The 19,719-nt window shown below is 29.1% G+C and overlaps 2 protein-coding genes across 8 annotated transcripts in view; both read left to right on the top strand.

The window, feature by feature from the left end:
• Positions 1-9,355, top strand: part of roq (RING finger and CCCH-type zinc finger domain-containing protein roquin) — a 96,315-nt gene extending 86,960 nt beyond the window's left edge. For 3 of the 4 annotated variants that reach the window (XM_076452468.1, XM_076452480.1, XM_076452498.1), the window contains one exon: positions 2,218-5,986. In XM_076452468.1, the coding sequence (XP_076308583.1) occupies positions 2,218-2,246 (29 nt within the window). In that variant the 3' untranslated portion in view covers positions 2,247-5,986. Of the gene's footprint in view, positions 1-2,217; positions 5,987-9,178 lie in introns of those variants that run through there. The other variant, XM_076452475.1, reaches the window with a different exon arrangement.
• Positions 9,356-10,061: 706 nt separating this feature from the next.
• The window catches only part of LOC143224043 (pre-mRNA-splicing factor 38B-like), a 44,835-nt gene continuing 35,177 nt past the window's right edge, over positions 10,062-19,719 (top strand). The window contains exons 1-3 of one of the 4 annotated variants that reach the window (XM_076452508.1): positions 10,062-10,178; positions 11,833-12,031; positions 16,798-16,866. In XM_076452508.1, coding sequence (XP_076308623.1) covers positions 10,144-10,178; positions 11,833-12,031; positions 16,798-16,866 — 303 coding nt within the window. In that variant the 5' untranslated portion in view covers positions 10,062-10,143. Of the gene's footprint in view, positions 10,297-11,832; positions 12,032-16,797; positions 16,867-19,719 lie in introns of all 4 variants that reach the window. The other 3 variants (XM_076452516.1, XM_076452524.1, XM_076452530.1) reach the window with 3 other exon arrangements.

The raw sequence follows: 19,719 nt of genomic DNA, 5'->3' as shown, positions 1-19,719 counted from the left end.
AGTTGAACCACGTCGAGATGCTTGTTGCACAACCACCTGTCTAATTTTGAGTAAATATTTTCATATATTACAACATTTTGAACTGCCTAAGTTTTTTAAACTATATAATATTAATACATCAAACTTAAAATTTAAATATCAAAGTTTCCATCGTATTTAGTATATTTCCTCATTATATATATATATATCAACCCTCACACTGAGTGATAAGTAGGTTTTGTATGATGTTCAGTAATTCCATGGATTTTGTATTTGTTTAGCACTTGTAGCATTTCTCAAGATCATTTATTTGTAACATTTTTAATAAATTAGGATCTTTATATAGTTTTGTTTTATTTTACCTTTACGCAAAGTTGAAGCCTAAAACATCCCACATCTATATCACCCATAACTGCTTGTAAACAGTTGTCAGAACATTCTGCTCTGAGTAGAAAAGAAGTGAAAATAAATAAGAAAAAAGTCAAACATATGGAGGTGATAAGAAGTTGGTATTCCAACCTCCATTATGGTAGTAAAAGCTTGAGTTAATAAGGTAATAATGGTAGCACAACAGATAAATTATTCTAGAATGAAATCACAAACACATACACGCATAAATTTTCTCTGACTTTTAGTTATTTTCTGGTATTTTCCACCTCTCTCTCTTGATGTGTAATTTTGTTTTCTATTGCTGATGAAATTGCTTTCTAAATTAATTCCATTTATAAGTTTTCTGAAACGTGTATAAATATTCATACATACTAAAATCAGTTTGCAAAACATGCAAATGATCTGGTTTGCTTTCTCTTTTGTAAAGTTAAAGCTCAATTTAAAATCATTTTTAATGAAGACAACAAATAACTTTAAATGTTTTTTGTTTTGTTTATATTCTACTCAATGTTTCAGCTTATTTGTTTTTCAGTATCACAGATTATAAAACCTATAGTGTCAAAAGACTTGAAAATGATGTAAACCAAAACATTGGGAAAGTTTAAAAAAAATAATCTGAAGTTGTTTTTCTTCACTATTGAAAATGATTTCTCATCATTCAGTCAATTCTGTAAATTTTAAAAAAATAATAAAAAATTAATAACTTGAAATATAACTAAGCTTAATTATTCATGATGTTAGAAAAATACATGTTCAAGAAGTCTTGATAAAAATAGAGCTTACTTATTGTAATATTTAAAGTAGTGCTAAATACAAGTTTCTACATTATTTTGGTAGTATTTAGCAGGATTTCCACAAATGCACACATTGAGAATGTTATATATCCTAATTTATTTCTCAGAAAAAAAAATTCATTTTTCTCCCATTTGTAAACCACTTCTTCAAAGTATAGTATAATGGAAATTCACTTCCATCTGCTCTCAAATGTTCAGTGATGTTCTGTGTCAGTGATGATATTTAACGTTGGCAGAAATAAACTTGGTACTATAACAGTTTATTATTCTGTTAATCAATACATTCTAAATTGTAACTGTTCTACATTTTTCAGTCACTACACAAACTGAAAGTACTGTAACTGTCAAAGTGCATTGCTTTTGCACATGTTTAGAAATTACTGGAGAATTAGTAACAGTTAAAATAAAAGTATAAAATTAAATAAGAGATTATAGCAAATTGTATCTAGCTCAAATAAATATAATAGTTAAGCTAAAAGCTATTAGAACCCTGATACAAGAGAATATTGGTATTAGAAAATAATATTAAATAATTATTCAACACAGCATCATAGTTTGAGATTTCAGTAAATTTCTTGTAAGTTTACTTTTTTTTTTTATTACCATTCCCAGGAATATTAAGAATTAATTTATATTCATATGTTTTTTGTCCAAATAATTTTAGCATGATTATTATGAAACAGGTTTGCAGTATGAGTAAAAAGCAATTATTATGTTATTTTATGGTGTAATTGATTAAATTAAATTAAGAATGCAGGTACTGTTCATAATTTAAGGTTTTATTTAGTGTAAAATGTTGTTAGCTGTAGAATATCATATGAAAATGTGTATTGATTTCAGTAGTCAAAGAATACATTATATGCATCTGTTTTTTCTTCATTGTTCTTAAGTGATAGTTGGGTATGTATATTTATTTTAAACAGAAAACCTGATGTTATATGGATTATGTTTATGTACATATCAACCTAAGTGCTTTACTTTGCTGAAAACAAGAACAATCATTAAATAAGATTAAGCATCATACTTCTATTGTTTGTTTTTTTTGTTTTTTCAGATCATGACCATTGTTCAAGTACAAACTGATCTCATAATGATGATTCTAGAATTGTGAAAACCTGTTGTAACCTTGAAGTAAAATTTGGTGTGAAGAACTTTGTATGGACTTTAAACAAATTACTATTGTTTTCTTCATCTCTTTTTCACATAAAAGTTATTTTGGACAGAATTGCACTTGTAAATGGTAACCTTAAAGCAGATTTACTTTAAATTTAATGTTACACTATGTGCTGCAATATCAGCTTAATGTAAATCTGACATGAACTGTAACATTTTCTTAATTTCATATAAACAATAACAATGAATTTTACAAAAATATAACATTTTCCAATGTTTACAAGATGCTAAACTCTCACAAAACTAAGACACAAAATCATGAACATTATTTCAGCTTTGTATACCAAAGCTTTTGTTGCAGCATTGTGTAAACATTAACAGTAACTTGAAAAGGAATAGTTACATAATTCTGTGTTTTAACAGTTTTGTATAAATGGTAAAAGTAATGTCAAGCATTATTAACAGTTTTTCTAATAATGTAACTTTGCACCAAAATTTAATATCTCTTACAGTGTGCATCTTGTTATACTATGGTAAGTGAAATTGAAATTTAGTTTTTACTTTTTGTAATATTGACAAAAAATTATGGCCACTATTACCCATGCAGTAGCTGATTTATCCTTTTCTTAATACTGCTCTTCAGTGCCATGTGGCATAAATTTGAACCAGTCACTATGTGACTTCACCTGTCTTTCTGTATGGAAATGTTGACTAGTCTCTACAGTTGTAATTTATCTCATAATAATTGGTTTCTTTTCCCTCTGTATGTTAACTATAAGGTTCTGGTGACAAATTACATAACACACTTATGTCATCTTTGTGGATGCATTATAGTGACATTGATTAGAATATTTCAAGTGTAATTGCAGTGTTGAATATCAAAAAAGTATCATTTTTTAATTACAAAATGTAGCTTAATGCTCATATAGAGCAGAGGATTAACAGATTTGACAGTGAATCTACTGTAAATATTTTGAACCATAAATATACTTTTAAATATATTTAAATAAATAGTTATGATTGAGTGGCTGCACTTTTTTTTTCTTTACTTGTCATTCAAAGGTTTTTATGTACTGATAAACTTAAAAATATGTCTGAAGGAATTTGCATTAAAGATTGCTCTAAAATATCTTAGTGTAGACTTATTTCAAACTAATAACTGCTATGTGCAACTTAGAGTAATCTTAGAAATGTCTAAAAAGTCACAGAATGAAGAACTCGGTTGTTTTTTTTAAATATAATTTTAAACCATTAAGATCGAGTAACAAATCAGGGGACTGTTTATGGAATACATTTGAGTTTTTTGAGGTGAAAGAGTTACATAAGTTTATTACTGACATTCTAAATAACATTCGTTTAATATGTAAATAGTTTTTCTTGAAGTAAATTTAACTTTCAAGATATCTGTGATGCTTGTTATTGACAGTTTTGAAAAGAGAAGTGCATTTAGTTTATATACAACTGAAACTAAACTTTGGGGATTTATACAAAAATTGTAAGCAAATACCTCAATTTAATGTGCACATTGTAGTAAGAATCAGAACAAAATTTAAACATTGTTTGATTAAATGGTAGCTGAAGAGGTGGTATCAGTTCACTTACAGGTATCAGAATTTATGTTATTGATGAGTTGGTTCTAAGATATTATGCTAAAATTATGCAGAATTGTAGTAAAGAGAATTTGTAACTTGATTAAACATGACCAAAATTTTTAGTTCTGTATTGGTAAATGATCCAAATCAGTTAACCTGTTTTTACAATATTGTTATGTTTTTAAGAATTCTGTAGCAGTTGTAATTTGAAATGGATGTATATGTTTAAAAACTCCTCCATGCTTTATGTGGATTTTTACCAAATTTGTAAGCACTGTCTTTGTTGTTTCAATCTCTTACAGTAGCTTGCTTATTCTGTTCTAGTGTGCTTTTTTAACATTTATGTTACTTACCTTTTTTTGTACAATGGAAATGCATCAGTATCTGTGTTCAGGATTAAATATACTGTCCAAGTAATGTTTATTACTATATAATGATGATAAATTTAGAAATTAAAATCTAACTATTGAATTGTTTAAGACAAGCAAGAAATGTTAGTATAGATACGTTAATCGGAACATCTGTTGCAAAACTAATTACTAGCTATTCGGAAAGATTTTAATGTTTGGTTCCTGTAAATGTGTTTGTAATATTGGTGAATAATAGTATTGCAAGCTTGATATATTTTCTCTGGAAGTATCCTCAAAAAAAAAAAAAAGGAGGAGAGAGAGAGAGCTACAAATTTATAGAAGAAATTTTTAAGACCATGTGAAGTGATTAAATAGTTTTGTGTTATGAAACTGAGGTTAAAGAAATATCACATCTTGTAAGATAATTCAAGAGTATAGTATTTCAAAAATTGGGTTATTCTGAAACCGTCAGCTTTTATGTGGTGACCAAAGTAAAAAAAATCTCTTTTAATGACAACAATTTTTTGATAAAAGATTTGGAGTTTTTTAGATGTTGAGAAGTGAATTAAAGGTTTAAGAGTTCTTCAGAATTGTGGAATGTTCTGAAGTTCAAATGTTGGCAATTTTGGAGTGATGTAAATGCTGCTAGTTGCTTCACATCTGGGATGATCTGAGCATCAGAAGTTTTATGAACAGACCTTAGGGTCGTTAATTGTTATATTTTGTTGGGTGATCTGAGGGTCAGAGATTATAAGGCCTTCTGGATTTATTTGAGGGTCATAGTTTGTCAGACCTTGTGGGATAACCATATGTTCAGAGACTTTCCATGAAGGTTTCCTTTTCTTTATCTACGTTCACATTGGGACGATTTAACTTTATCTGTGTCAAACAACTGACAACAATATAGTAGCTAAATGTTCCAGAATGGATACTTTTGACATGTCACTTTTTATATGAAAGTACATGTTTTTTCTTATCTGGTTGGTAGACAACTGGGAAATATAGTTTCTGGGAAATTATTTCATCCTAGGGAAATACTTGCAGTGGCAATATCATTAGGTGCATTGGTTTGCAAATTTTTTTATTGATGTTCAGAATGTTTTGTACCACGTAATGGTTTTCTTCAACCCAAAATCTTAGTAGTACGAGTGGTACTACCAGTGTTAATGGCAAATGCTTTGCTAGGATCTAGCCTTTTGAGTGTGTTTCCCTAGAAAGGAAAATTGTTCATATACACTTGGGATTTCAATAAAGTATCTGAAGAAACACCTGTTGGTTTACAGTTGTATGTTATTTATTTTATTATAATACAAATGTAGTGTCTTCATCTGCAAATTATGCTTTAGGAACAAATTAGCATTTCACTAAATAATGTTTACTTTATGCTATATAAATTTCTTGATTTCTGTTTATCAAACTGATAATTGTAGCACAAGAAATAAGGATTAGTGGTGATTTTTTGTATACATTTAGTGAATTTATATCTAATTCCAAGGTAAATAAATTTAAGTGAAATTAATCTACACTTGTATATGAGTAGAAAGAACAAAAAACTAATCATCATTTGTTTTCTATTATTTTCAAAACAAAAAATTTAAATATTGCAACTTCAAATTACAAGTGCTGTTTGGGAAAACTTTTCTGAATGCAGCAGGTGTGCATGTATGTTATAATTCAATCACTGTGTTTTAAAATTAATATATTTTATTTAAAAAGCCTGTAAAATAGTTTAAAAGTTGGAATACTAAATAAAGCTTTCCAGAAGAGATGGCAAACATTTTTATATTTTTTTACAAAAGAACTGTTAAATTTTTTTAAATTTAAAATTACAGAACATATTTTAAAATACAAGTACAAGCATAGTTAAGAAAAAGACAATTTTGTACAGCAATAACTTAAATATATCCTATTGGTTATTACTTTTTATATATTATTTCTCTTACATTCAACTGTGATGTAAACTTAATTACATAGGTGAAACAAGAAAACTTCTCAATAATTTGAAGTATTTGTTTAGTGTTTCTTAAAATTCTCTTCATTATGATGTTAACATCCAAGAAAATCAACTGATAGTAATACACTTCACTAATTTTTTGCACTATTGTTTGGGCAGGCAATTCCTAAAAATTCAATAAATAAATATTGCAGAATATGTATAAAAATAGTTTAAGATGCCTTTATAATGGCTTTGTGTTATTTTTTATAGAAAAACTACAGAACATATTCAAGTAAAATGCATCCTATGAAAGATGAAACGTTTATAGACTAGTTAAACACATTTAATCTCTATAAACATGTTTCCTGATGGGACAAGTATAAATTTGCAGATTTACAATGCTAAAATCCGGGGGTTTGATTTCCCACAGTGAACACAGCAGATAGCCCAATGTGATATTGCTCTAAGACAAACAAACAAAAAACATACAAACACTATACACTTTAATACTTCTAAAATTTCTAGTTATTGAACTTTTTTTCTTAATTTATTAGTACATATATGTGAAATGCAGGATGATTTGATGCTATTTCATATGTAGATTCTTTATTCTTTTATGTTCAAAAAGCCATATTACGTTATTATATGGATCATGTATATACCTGCTGTGTTTTTGTCTCTTTTTATTTTTTAAGTACTTCACATGATTAAATTGGGAATAAATGTACATACTCTTAAAGTTATATTTTTCAGTTATCATTAACAGAAACATTATAAGATTAGCAATAAATCTTGTAGCGTAGGTGGTGGAGTAAAGTTGACTAGCTGCATTCCATTTAGTCAGAACCCACTATATTATAGCAAAAAGAAATCTCGGGAAGAGATGCTGAGAAATGCAAATCAGAAGAAAGAAAAGATTTGGAAAGGAATAAAGAAAACAAAAAGGATAGCAAACACTATACAATTATTAGAAGGAGAAGAGACAAATGGCAAGAACTCCAACAGGAAGTGTTACAATTTGAAAATAATGGACTGGATGCTGAACTTAAACAAGAAGAACTTACTAAGGCAATTAAACTGTAGATGCAAATATCCAGGTGAAAACTTGGAAATTAACAGATTTTATAAAGCACTTATGCAAGAAATGAGAGATTTTTTGCAATTTTTCACCGGGATCTGCCCTAACATTTGGAAAGATAGACTAATTTGTCCAGTTACATGATTGATGAGAAGGACAACCCAAAGAATTATAAAGGAATCATATTAGTTAACATTATGTATAAGATGTTGGCCAACATGATGACTACAAGACTTGTGGACTGGCTCAAAAAAGGAAGGCTAATTAAGAAGACCCAAACTGGATTCAGGAAGAATTTTGCAACAAGAGACAACATTTTGATGTTAAATATGTTAATCACAAATAAGCTAAGTAGAATGGGAAGAAGACTAAATACATGGCTTATTGACTTTAAAACAGCTTTAAATAAAACCAATAGAAAGCTGTGAAAAAAAAATTGGATTTTGATTAGAGTTAGAATGTACAGGAAACTAGAAACAGGAACATTATCATTTCATCAAGAGAACAGTCAGATAAGTTTTAAAATTCAAAACAAGTGAGACAAGGATGCCCACTAAGCCCAGTGAATGGAATGTGAGGAATGTTGGGGGAACTGTTATTAGAAATGAAAAAATAGTTGATATAAATTCATGGATGACATTGGACTGGCTGACCATGGAAATAATAAAGGGAGAAGTGACTAAAGTTTTTGAAAAAATATGGAAAGAAATTATTTGGTTATTAATCTGGAAAAATTGATGACTGTATTTCATATAAGAAGGGAGCTTAATAAAGAAAATAAATAGATGTACAAGGATTGGTCTGTGTAAATGGTTAACAGATATTAGTACTTAGGAGTTTAATTTCAACAAAAAAATCACATGGAACACATTAAGCAGTAAAGTAAAAAGTCTTAAAGTATCATCAATGCAATGTGGAATTTAAAGAAGAAAACTGGGATACAAGAGTGAAACAAGGAGATATATCTTTTTTTAATTTTTGACTCCAAATGTTTTGTTTTACGGAATGGAAGAGGAGAAACAAGTATGGTTTATGAAGCAGTCAGAAAAAGTGTAAAATATGTTTGTTTTTTTTAAATCACAAAAGATAGATACCAAAGAAGTTGCTTGAAAGAGATGATGAAATTAACAGGTAGTATCAAACAACATACATGGCTCTTTTGGTTTATGAAATGGTTAACCCAGGTGAAAAGTGGTGAAGTAATTCAACTCGTGAAGGAAGAAGGACCACTAGAAAAAATAATGAAAGCATTATAAATAATGCTTCAAAAAATGCTTGAGCAAGAAATGTGGATTATAACTGATAATTTGATATACTGTGTTATTTCTTTAAACTGATTAATGAATTATTTTTGAGTGCCTGAAAGTTTAACAATATTATCATATTCTTCAAAAGCTTATTACAAATTTATACAAGAGTACATGTAACTGAATCTGTGAAAGAAGTTTAACACTCACCCAGTTCTGATATTACTTTTGTTTCTTTTACATTAAACTCCTAAAAATGGAAGGATTAGACACGTGATTGGTATTCAAAATTTACCTCAATTCACATGATAAATAATTTGAAATTTCTTGTGCATTGATTCTCATATTACACTTCCATAATTGTACTTAGAAAATACCACGTGATGTATACAGTTATTAGAAATATGGTTGCCGAGAGAAAAAAACATCTGTATATTTAACGATCTGAGTGGTTATTAAAATAATTCTACTAAATTTTGTACGCACTAACTGAGAAAAATTAAGGTAATTTTGTTTTGTAATCAGATGTTCTAGCGAATTTACAGTTGAATCACTGCTCTTATTAAAATACTTGTTTTGTATATCAAAGCTGTGGTAATTTATAGATAGTTTCTTTTCTGAACTTTACTGTTGTTGGTAATGTATGTATAATTCTATAATAAATTACGTCATACGCTATCTTCTTTTTTTTCATTTTAGAATTTTTCCAATTTGCCCGTATCAAATAATGCTATATCTGGAGATACAGCAAATATAACTTTGTTATATTTTTATCCATCGGAGGACAGCGGCAAGTCCACAGATTTAGAACACTAAAATCAGGAAGTCGATTCTACTTGGACAAACAGATCGTCCGAAATGGCTTGGCTGTGCTTACATACATTCACCTATTGTAAAGTATAGGATTTTTAAAAAGAAGCTATATATATATTCATAAAGAATTTGTTTTGACTGACAAGTAATTTTTATCATTGATTCAATTACTATTTAAAATAATTTTGTGTTTTTTGAACATTTAATGTATCATGGAAGGATCTAGACATTTTAACAATAAAGATAGAATAAAAATTACCTTTACGTTAAATTGATAACCCTGTATGGGAGCACGGTAAGTTTACCAATTTTCATTTTCTCTTAGAACGCCAGTCGCGCCAAACATGCTCGCCCTTTCAGCCATGGGGGCGTTATAATGTACTATCAATCCCACTATTCGTTGGTAAAAGAGTAGCCCAAGAGTTGGCGGTGGGTGGTGATGACTAGCTGCCTTCCTTCTAGTCTTACACTACTAAATTAGGGACGGCTAGCACAGATAGCCCTCGAGTAGCTTTGTACGAAATTCAAAAAACAAACAAATTTCTTACAACACTATAATACGGGGTTTAATTTTACGCGCTGGATAAATCAAATAGCACAATGTCGCTTTGCTTTAAAACAAATAAACAATCAAATAAAAAACTATTTAATAATCTAAACTATATTTACCTAGTAATCTTTTTTTTTTAAGTTACCTGGAGAGTAAAGGTAGTTTTCGAATTTTATTGTCAAATATATTTAAAATAAATATAAATATATATGGTTTACATAGGGGGAGCAAACAAGTAGTTTTTGGCCAATCACGAGCTCTCAAACTTTGTTCGTTGTATTTTTCTTGTGATACGAAGCGGATGGGGAAACATTCCTTGGCTCATGTTCGTGTATGGTAAAAATTAGATACAATTGCTTTAAACATAAATTACTATAAATTTATATTTCTTTCGTTACTAATATATGTGGAGTTCACGTAGGTACCATTTATAAGGAAGTGATATATAAAGGAGGTAGGTTAAGACATATTTGGAATTGATTAAACTAGCATGTTTATCCGAATCTTACCTTTTGATTTGCTGTGACTGATTTATTGTAGGCTTAACAGCAGTATCATTAAGCCTAGACATTTTAAAATTCGAAAGCGCAGGCGCGGTTATGTACTGTAGGCCTAATGCACTAAATCGTTCTCGCACCCATAATTTGGCTTGCTAAATTTAAGTTTCATTATTTTTCTATGCCTTTGAAACCATGAATTGAAAAGGTGGTGTAATATCATTTACATTATAATGTTCAAGTTATGTTATTAGTATTATTTTTGTTTATACTATTCCTGATGATATGAGACTATGATTAGTATAAATTGTACAAATTTGCAAATTGTATGAACTTACCACTTACAGCTTTACTGTTAAATAAAAGTTTTAAATTTGAACTGTTGCCAGTCTTCGATGTTAAGGTTAGTTTATAACTTCCAGTTATATATGTTTATATAATTTTATATTTGCGTTAGGGATGTATTTCAATATTTCCTGAAATACCAAAGGCAATTGTATTGTGGGCTGTTGCACTGAACAGGCGTGTGTAAGTGATATACTTACTCTACTGGTAAAGCTAGATCTAACCGTTACAATGGGTTGTATGCTTGTTTATAAATGCAGACTGACATTTTAATAAATTATTCCATGGGTTTATATTGCTAATAAAGAATTAGTCAGAATTTAGTTTACATGATTATTTAATCCTTCTGAATATAGCAATTAATGCTTATTTATTGAATTTATAATAAATATAGAACTTTAACAGTTTTTTGTTGTTTCATTAATACTGAACACTTTAGAGGAAATTTTTGGTTATTAAAAATAATATTGTGTTATGAAAAGTCTGTTTCAGACAACTAGTTCTGAAATATTGATAGCATTTTTCTGATTTTTGTATGTAATAATTTTTGTACCATTCAGAACAAGTTATCAGTATAAGTAAGTAGATTATTTTAATGAAAACTATAGGGCAATTCAACAGTAGATATTGAAGTATTTTTAAAATCTGGACAAATTAAGTCCATAGAATATAGTTCAGCTTGAACAAGTTAACATTGGTTTGAGTTAGAGCTATGAAAATAACTACTGATGTATTATAATATGGTCCACATTAAGCTAACAGCACAGTGTATATCTATATAAATACAGTAACTATGTTTCTCCCTCCTAATGCAAACAAGTTTTTTTTTGTGGGTGTTTGTAAAAAATGCTCTATTCAATTTTCCAGAAGTGGTTTTAGAACTTGTATTTTTAATATTTTGTCAAGTTTAGTTGTTCTAAGCAATTAATGCAGGTCAGTTGAAATATTCACACAAGTTTTTAAAATGTTACTATCACATCAAAATAATAATGATTTTAGTAATATTTCTCAAAGGTGATTTGAGAAATTGTGTACCTTTAAATTGCCTCTAAGTATTGTAAAATTTGCCCATTAAAGCAGTTATTTTATTCAAAGTGAACAGTAAAGTAATTATGTATATATATTTATTTTTTTATTTTATTTTTCAGTTACCAATACATACATCACGAAAACATGTCATCTGGATCAACAGATAAAAAAAATAACATTCTTCCAGTTTGGGGTAATGAAAAAACAATGAATTTGAATAATTTGATTCTAACAAATATACTTTCTTCTCATTACTTCAAAGTAAACCTTTATCAATTGAAAACCTACCATGAAGTTGTTGATGAAATCTATTACAATGTAAGTAGAGAAACCATTTTCAGTTTTACTTAAAATAATAAAATATTTAGTTTGGCCAGTCATGTTACAGTTATAATACTGAGATGGCAAAAAAATTTGTCTTGTATCTTAGGGGTCAGTGTTTATGGTTCTCAAGGTAATATTTCTCTAAATTTTACTGGTTCAGGCACTGATATTCTATACAAATTTAAGGTAATTTCTGAAGAGAAGGCTGTTTTGGAGAGAATAGTATAACAAAAGGTGGTTGGTCCTTTAAATTTTTCCTTGCACATCCATGTTTAAGGAAAAATTAATCAAACCTTTACTTTTTTAGGTATTTGTTCATTTCTGCCATAAGTTGTAGGATGTCATTATCCGTGATGATGAGTAAACCCACTTGTAGAGAAAATTGTATATTTAAAAATGGTTGGTATCGCTAGAAAAGGTACTATTAGTGCCTTCTCTACCCATACCAACCATTTTTAAATATATAACTTTCATGTAGGATGTCAGTCTTTGAGTATTCAATTCCGAGAGATGTTTTCACAACTGTGGAAGAACAAATTAATAATGAAATTGGTTCAAGTTGCCTCCTGTAAATATTAAACCTATTTGTTTTTGGAACAAGGCTCAAATTTTTTGCTGTCATCAGGAGTGCTATTGGTTTGTGTGATGAAAAATGAGTAATTTGTTGTCTGTGATGAATACTCACTTTCAAACTACTAAGTCAAATTTTTACTATTTAACCCTTTTGTAACAGATCATGGGTCAAAGGCAATATCATTGTTTGTTGATTTGCCTTCAAAATTATATTGGATTACTGTTATGATTTATATCAATAAGTTTTGAATCAAATTGTAGATTATAGTTCAAACTTTAATGTTGTATATGAGTTAATTTCTTAATTTAAAAGTAAATATTGAAAGAACACATCTAAGTATAGATCTTGGTGAGTCAAGTGGTATGTTGAATGCAGTAGTGTTGAAAATTAGATGTTTGTGATGTTAAAATAATAAGCCTATACTTGTACAAATTAGGAACTCCAGTTACTAATATTAACAAAGTAGAATATAAAATAAAAACCTCATGTCTTTATTTTGCTGAGGTATGGCTTGTGGATAAGATGTAGAAATGTAGATGCCTAGAGAAAATCTCACTCTAGAAGAAATTCGAGATTTTGTAAGAATGTTGCCTTGTAAAATTAATGTAAAACTTACTTTTAAAAATATGCATTATTAGCTAAGGTTTTTATGCCTTACTAATTGATATAACATAGAAAAAATAGTTTAATAAAAATTTTAAAATGTAAGACACTAAAATCTTATTTCATGCATAGTAAAGGATACCCATAACTATAGGATTAAAAGGAAGAATACTTTAAAATATTTTTCTTTAGTGGCTATGTGCTAGAAATTGGAAATTTTACTTTCATCATTAAATGTTGATAACATTCTGTAATAGGGAAATAGGATATGTCAGTAATTTGGCTCTATATATTTTGTGAAAATTAATCACAGGGTTAGGCCTATTACATTAGTTTGCTGCATGTGGTGTTACCTAAATTAAAACTAGGAAGTTGTGCAATGCAGTGTGTAACAATGCATGATTTATGGTTTATTACCATGGCTGTCCTTTAATTTGGGCATAGTTTACTGTTTATTAGCCCTAGCCTATGTTAGAAATTATGCAAACAAAATACTAGTAATAATACTCTTTGGAAATAAGTTTGTCATGGCAGTGTGTCTCTCTGACTGTCTTTTGAGATATTCAATATGCTGCTGTTTGGGAATGATATAACTGATATCTCTGTCTTAATGATGTCATTGGAAATCTTAGAGTTAAATTTCGTTGTTGAAAACTCAGCCTTTAAACTTTTCCTGAGGATTATGTGATCTTTCTCTAAGTTAAAGTAATAAATGAATATCAGTTTATGTTGAAATTCTTTAGAAAAAGGAGTTGGCTGTCCACAGTACCATTGTAAATAATGTGACAATTCAACACTTTGCTGTACTATTTCCCTGATCTGTGAGAGAACAGTTATATTTTCCTTCTGATCAGTTCTGTCAACTCCTCCTGTGTGATTACTGTATCTTTCCACACAGATTTTGTCATTGTCCTAAAATCAATGACACATGTCTTTCAACCAGATCTGTTTTTTTAAGTCTTTAATGTGTATTGTTTAAAGCAGATGAAGTTTCTGATATTGTGCCAGGTACAAGCTGACAATTTCCTTTGCCATATAAAAACAAGGTCCCCCCCATCCTTAACGGGTGAATTAGCAGGCTTTAGTTCCACAGGCATTCCTCTTATGTTCACATTTACAGTATACAAATTCCTGCATTTCAGTCAGCAAGTTTATTAGCAATGGCAAGGCATGTGTAGTAGCTGTCGGTGTGTAGTTCATGACTCTTCTCCTTGCAATGTCAGATGAGGGTGCACAACATTGTGTTTAGTACCTACATCAGGATTGTCATCATAGTTTTCATGGGCAGGCATTACCAGGTGATTAGGGATTTCTACATGCAATATGAGGGTTGCAGGATTGAATTCTCATTCTGCCAAACATGCTTGGTCTCTCATCCATGGGGACATTATAAAGTGATGGTCAATCACATTATTTGTTGGTAAAAAAAAAAATAGCCCAAGAGTTGGCAGTGGGTGGTAAGGACTAGCCTTTCCTCTAGTCTTACAATACTAAAGTAGGGACAGTTTGTGCAGATAGCTCTTGTGTAGCTTTATTTGAAATTAAAAAAGAGACAAACAAACATTATTCTCCTTTCTTGCACATTATAACTGTCAATTGAGGGCATATCCTGTAGCTGCATCACTTAACATAAATGCCTGATCTCAATTTTTCTAATTTTTTAGTGTTGTGCTTTTTCATGGTACTTTCCCTTTGAATGCAATGGTTTGCTCATCCAGAGACAATTCTTTTCTTGGTTTGTACAGCTGAGAAAGTTTTGTAATCAGTTTTTCAATGATTAGTCTAATTTCAAATATACTTTTGTTATGAGGTTCTCCCTTCGGAATGTTGTTGGCATTGTGGGCAAAATGTAAGAATAACAATCATCATGAATTGATTCTGATACATTGTGAATCCTGCTATTTTAATAGTGAAAGAGTTAGTGAGCCCAAAAATTAATTGCTTAGCAAATTTCTTCAACTGTCCAGTTATAATATTTATTACATTTTTTTAACCTAGGTTAGTCTGTGTTGGGGTTAATATTAGCTATTTTCAACCTTCTTGGTACAAGTAGGTCAAAGTCTGAATGTCATAACTTTTTTAGAATTACATTCAAAATTTAAACTATTATCAATGTATACATGTAAACTTGACACCAAAATATATTCAATAAATTAAATTTTAATGTTATACAAGTTTTAAGTTCTTAGTTTTATAAAGAAATATTTAATAAAATCCTCAACCTTCCCTGTTATTCAAAGATTCCTGTAAAATATCTTTTACTGAGAAAACAGTTTCATATTTATTTGGGATGTTGTAGAGGTTACACATCAGAGATTTTAGTGTTCAGATGAAGTGATTTTAACTTGAAAATCACTTTGCACTTGGAGCAGTCAACACTCTATACTTATGGACAAATATTTAGTAACAATTAAGAAATTGATTTTTGTGTACTAAAGCTTTGTATTGCTGAAAGCTTGCCAAATTTCTTGAAAATGTGCAAAGCATTTTAAAAGCTATAGTGTGGAAACTGATGGTTATTTTGAGATCACAAGGCTGGTGTAATCCACTGAGCCAGTAGTGAGGGATTATAGTTTAATTGATATAAGATAAAATAGCTGTGTTGGAGTGAAATGATTTGTGGTTTCTCCTTCAAGCTCCACAGTTTTCCTGGGTAAATATTAAAGGACAAGGTGTCCCAGTTGTTAGAAAATGAAGTTGTTTTTAATTTGTAATATAGATATATGGGGGGAGGTGTAGACCAGACAACCTGCAGGGACATTTTACATTTCTATGTGTTTTGGATTAAATCTTCTTGTTTTCAGTATTTTGCTAATAATAGTCTACTGCAGGTGAGACTATACTGATTGGTAAATATGTCTATAATTTTAATATTTGTATTGCATATAATGGAGTAAATCATATTTTTAGTTTTGTATTACTGTGAAAAAGTTGTTTCAAGGAATAATTTGTGTGTGTTTATATAGTGAAAATGAAATGGTTAGCTTCAAAAAATTTTTCATCCATATTAGCCTGGAACTTTTACATGGTCTTTTGACCTAGAATTGTGTAAAGAAAATTTGTGTGAAAGAAGCAGCACAATATCTTTTATTATATTACAAATTTTTTAATGAATTTTACCCTGTTGGTAGACATTAAAGTAGTAGTGTGTGCAGTAATATTATCATCAGAATATAAAATGCTTTTTGTGCAAATATGAAGTTTAATTTTGCCATTTAACACATCTTTCTCATTTTATGGTTTTTCATAAAAAATTTGGAAATCTTGTGGATGTTATTTCTAACTTGAGAAGAAAATTCCTTCAAAGATAAGTATGTGAAATAATTAAAAAGCTCATGCATTGGTGTTATGTTCGGCCCTTAATCCTTTCTTTTCTTGTTGTTGAGCAGGTAAAATAATCCAATATTTTATCATATGAATAATGTTGAAATGTTTTTCTCTTAGGGTGATTTAAGCATATAGGCACAGGGAGAGGTTGAAAGAAAAGTTATCTTACTGTAACTGTTGTTGAATTGTGAATTTAGTAGATTTGTTATGTTGTAGATTTAGTTCTAGTAAAAACATCTAACATTATTTGGTGCAGGTAAATCACTTGGAACCCTGGGAAAAAGGCAGTCGTAAAACTGCAGGACAGACAGGCATGTGTGGAGGGGTAAGTTTTTTTGTATTTTTTCTAAATATTATTAGCTTAAATTGGATCAAGTTGGTGTTTTAACCCTTTCCATATAGCTGAAGCATTCTACCCACCTCATATCCATAAGAGTAATTGTAATTTTAATAATGTAAACTTATTTTTTTACAAAATTTTGAAAATTGGTAGTAAATGTTACAAAGCTTTTCATATGCCAAATATCAGGTTTCTAAATTAAATATTAATATTTTTATTAAAGATTTGATCATGAATGTTTTCTTTCAGAATGTTGACTACCTAATGTGAAAAGTTATTTGATTTTAAGATTAAAATAGTTTTATTTATCTGAAAACTGTCACATTTCATTTGCATAATCTCTATATATTTTTAGATAGTTATCAAATGTTTTTGAATAAAACTATATTTAATTTGTTATTTTACCAATGTTAACCCATTGCAGTGGGTCACCTGTCAAAGGCCATATCATTTCATTTATGGACTTGCATTTAAAATTTTACTGAACTATTATTTTATTATGGTATCAAACTGTAATTATTATTCAAATTTTCATATTATAAATTATTTAATTTCTTAATTTAAAAGTAAATATTAAACACACCTGAACATCAATTTTTGTGTCACATGCTAAGTTAAATGCAGTACTGGTTTAATTTGATGTTTGTCATGTCAAACTAAAAAGTATAATTTCCAATGAATTCAAAACTTGTATAATCAATATTTGCTGTATAGAATGTAAAATAAACCTTTGATATTTTTTGTTTGCTAAGTTATCACTATATTTAATGAATTAAATATGGTGCCCTTGCTCACCTCTTTCAATTTTTGGAAATGGGTCTCTTATATACCCATACAGAAGTATACATGACGTGAATAATCAGTTATAAGCTTAGAATGTGCCCTTAGTGATTTCCTCAGCTATTTTAAAATATAATGGTGCCCTTTCTTTTGCAACAAACCTTCAAAAGGTGTTTTTAGTTTTTTTTAAGATTTAGCATTTTTGTAAAAACAAATACAGCTTTGTTGTTAAACTTGATAAATTATAATATAATTCTATGGTATTGGTAATGTAGTTCTTTTTTTTTGGGGGGGGGGGTATTCAAATCTACACATAAAACCTTAAAATTTCATTTCATGTCTGCCGTGTGCAAAATTCCTTAAGGCTTAGCATGCTACAACAGAGTACAAAAGTCGTAAGTGGAAGAGAATAATGTGCTTTATTTCTTAATTTACTCTTCTGTGTTTTAAGAACAATTATTTTAATAAGTTTGGGAACTTGTTTGTAAGTAGTAGTAGTATATAAATGTGTACATTTTTTAATAAATGAAATGACTATTTACCAAATAACTATTTCACTAAAACACAGTGGAGATGGATCACTTTGTTAAAACTAAAGGTCAGTTTTATATGATTGGATACAATAACATGGATGTATTTGCTCTGCATCATTGTAACTTCTGTATTATTAGCCAGGGGTGGCTGAAAGGTCAGTATAATAAATCTATATAAATGTTTAATCTTATGAGACTTAAGCTATTTAGTTCAAACATTTGTTTTCATTTTATAATCTGTAGTCATCCAAGAATGAAGAAGGCATAACTTATATTAATTTCCTAATTTTATGTGGTGGTTACTAGTTGGAGGAATAGAAAAAATTTTTTAGGTTTTAACTTGCACATTTGAATGACCAAAAAATTGCAAATTACTGCATTGATACTTTAGATTTTTGTAATTATTCATCAAGTTTAATCACTAAGTAGATTATGTATCTAAAAAATTTGAAAACATGAACAAACTAAAGACTCAAATAACCAACTCAAAAGAAAAAGAGGATGCTGTTATATTTGAAAATGACTAAGAAAATCACTAAGGGAATGTTCTGACAATTGGTTGTTTACATGTCAAATATAGAAGTACAAGTATATATGAAGGACCTTTTCCAAAAATGGAAAGAGGTGAACATAGCCACTGTATCTGATTTACTCAATATTGTGATAGATCACTAGATAGAAAGGATAAAAAGGTTTTATATTATAGTGTGACAATATCCATAATTTGAATTCTTAGTTCTTGCAGAACTGTAGACTTTGTATTTTGACATCACAAATATCTAATTTGGAGCATTACTACATTCACCATATCACATGACACAAAAATTGATGCTTTGATGTATTTTTTTTAATATTTACTTTTAAATTAAGAAATTAAATAATATATAATATGAAACTTTGAATTATAATCGACAGTTTGATACCAAAATTAAGGAGATAAAGTTATAGAATAGTAGTACAATAAAATTTTGAACAGAATTCAGCAAATGTGATGTTATGTCCTTTGACCTGTGTGTAAAATAACCCTTTCACTATGGGCAGGTCAAAGGGCACCTCCTGATATTGTAGGGAACTATTTTCAAAATTGTATTAAATAGCTCTGCTCTGATTTGTGTCAAATGGATTTACACCAAGTTAATTAATTGTGCCTACTACACAATGCATATAGTAGTTAAGGAATTAGAAACTCAGATTGGAGATATCGATACCTTATAATTAAAGAGTCTTCCTATCTCTCTGATTTGCTGAGATATAAGTATATTTAACCAATCAAATAGTTTCACACCTGATACTATTACATTCTTTCTAAACCTCTTGTCTAGTCCCACATACTTTTATTTTTCTAAGGGTTTATAACCAATAGAAAGAACAGTTACTTATGTATATGAATATTATAGCCATTTGTAAACAGACTGAACAAAAAATTTCATCTAATTTCTTGCTGCCTTTGTCCTATTAATCATTATACTGTTGAAGTGTGATGACTAAGTTGTTGCTCTAACGAGAAACAGGAATTTTTAAAACT

The sequence above is a fragment of the Tachypleus tridentatus genome, chromosome 1 (genome assembly GCF_004210375.1).
Source record: "Tachypleus tridentatus isolate NWPU-2018 chromosome 1, ASM421037v1, whole genome shotgun sequence".
Lineage (NCBI taxonomy): Eukaryota > Metazoa > Arthropoda > Merostomata > Xiphosura > Limulidae > Tachypleus > Tachypleus tridentatus.
The sequence above is the reverse complement of the archived record's forward strand: the minus strand, read 5'-3'. Positions and strand labels throughout refer to the sequence as shown.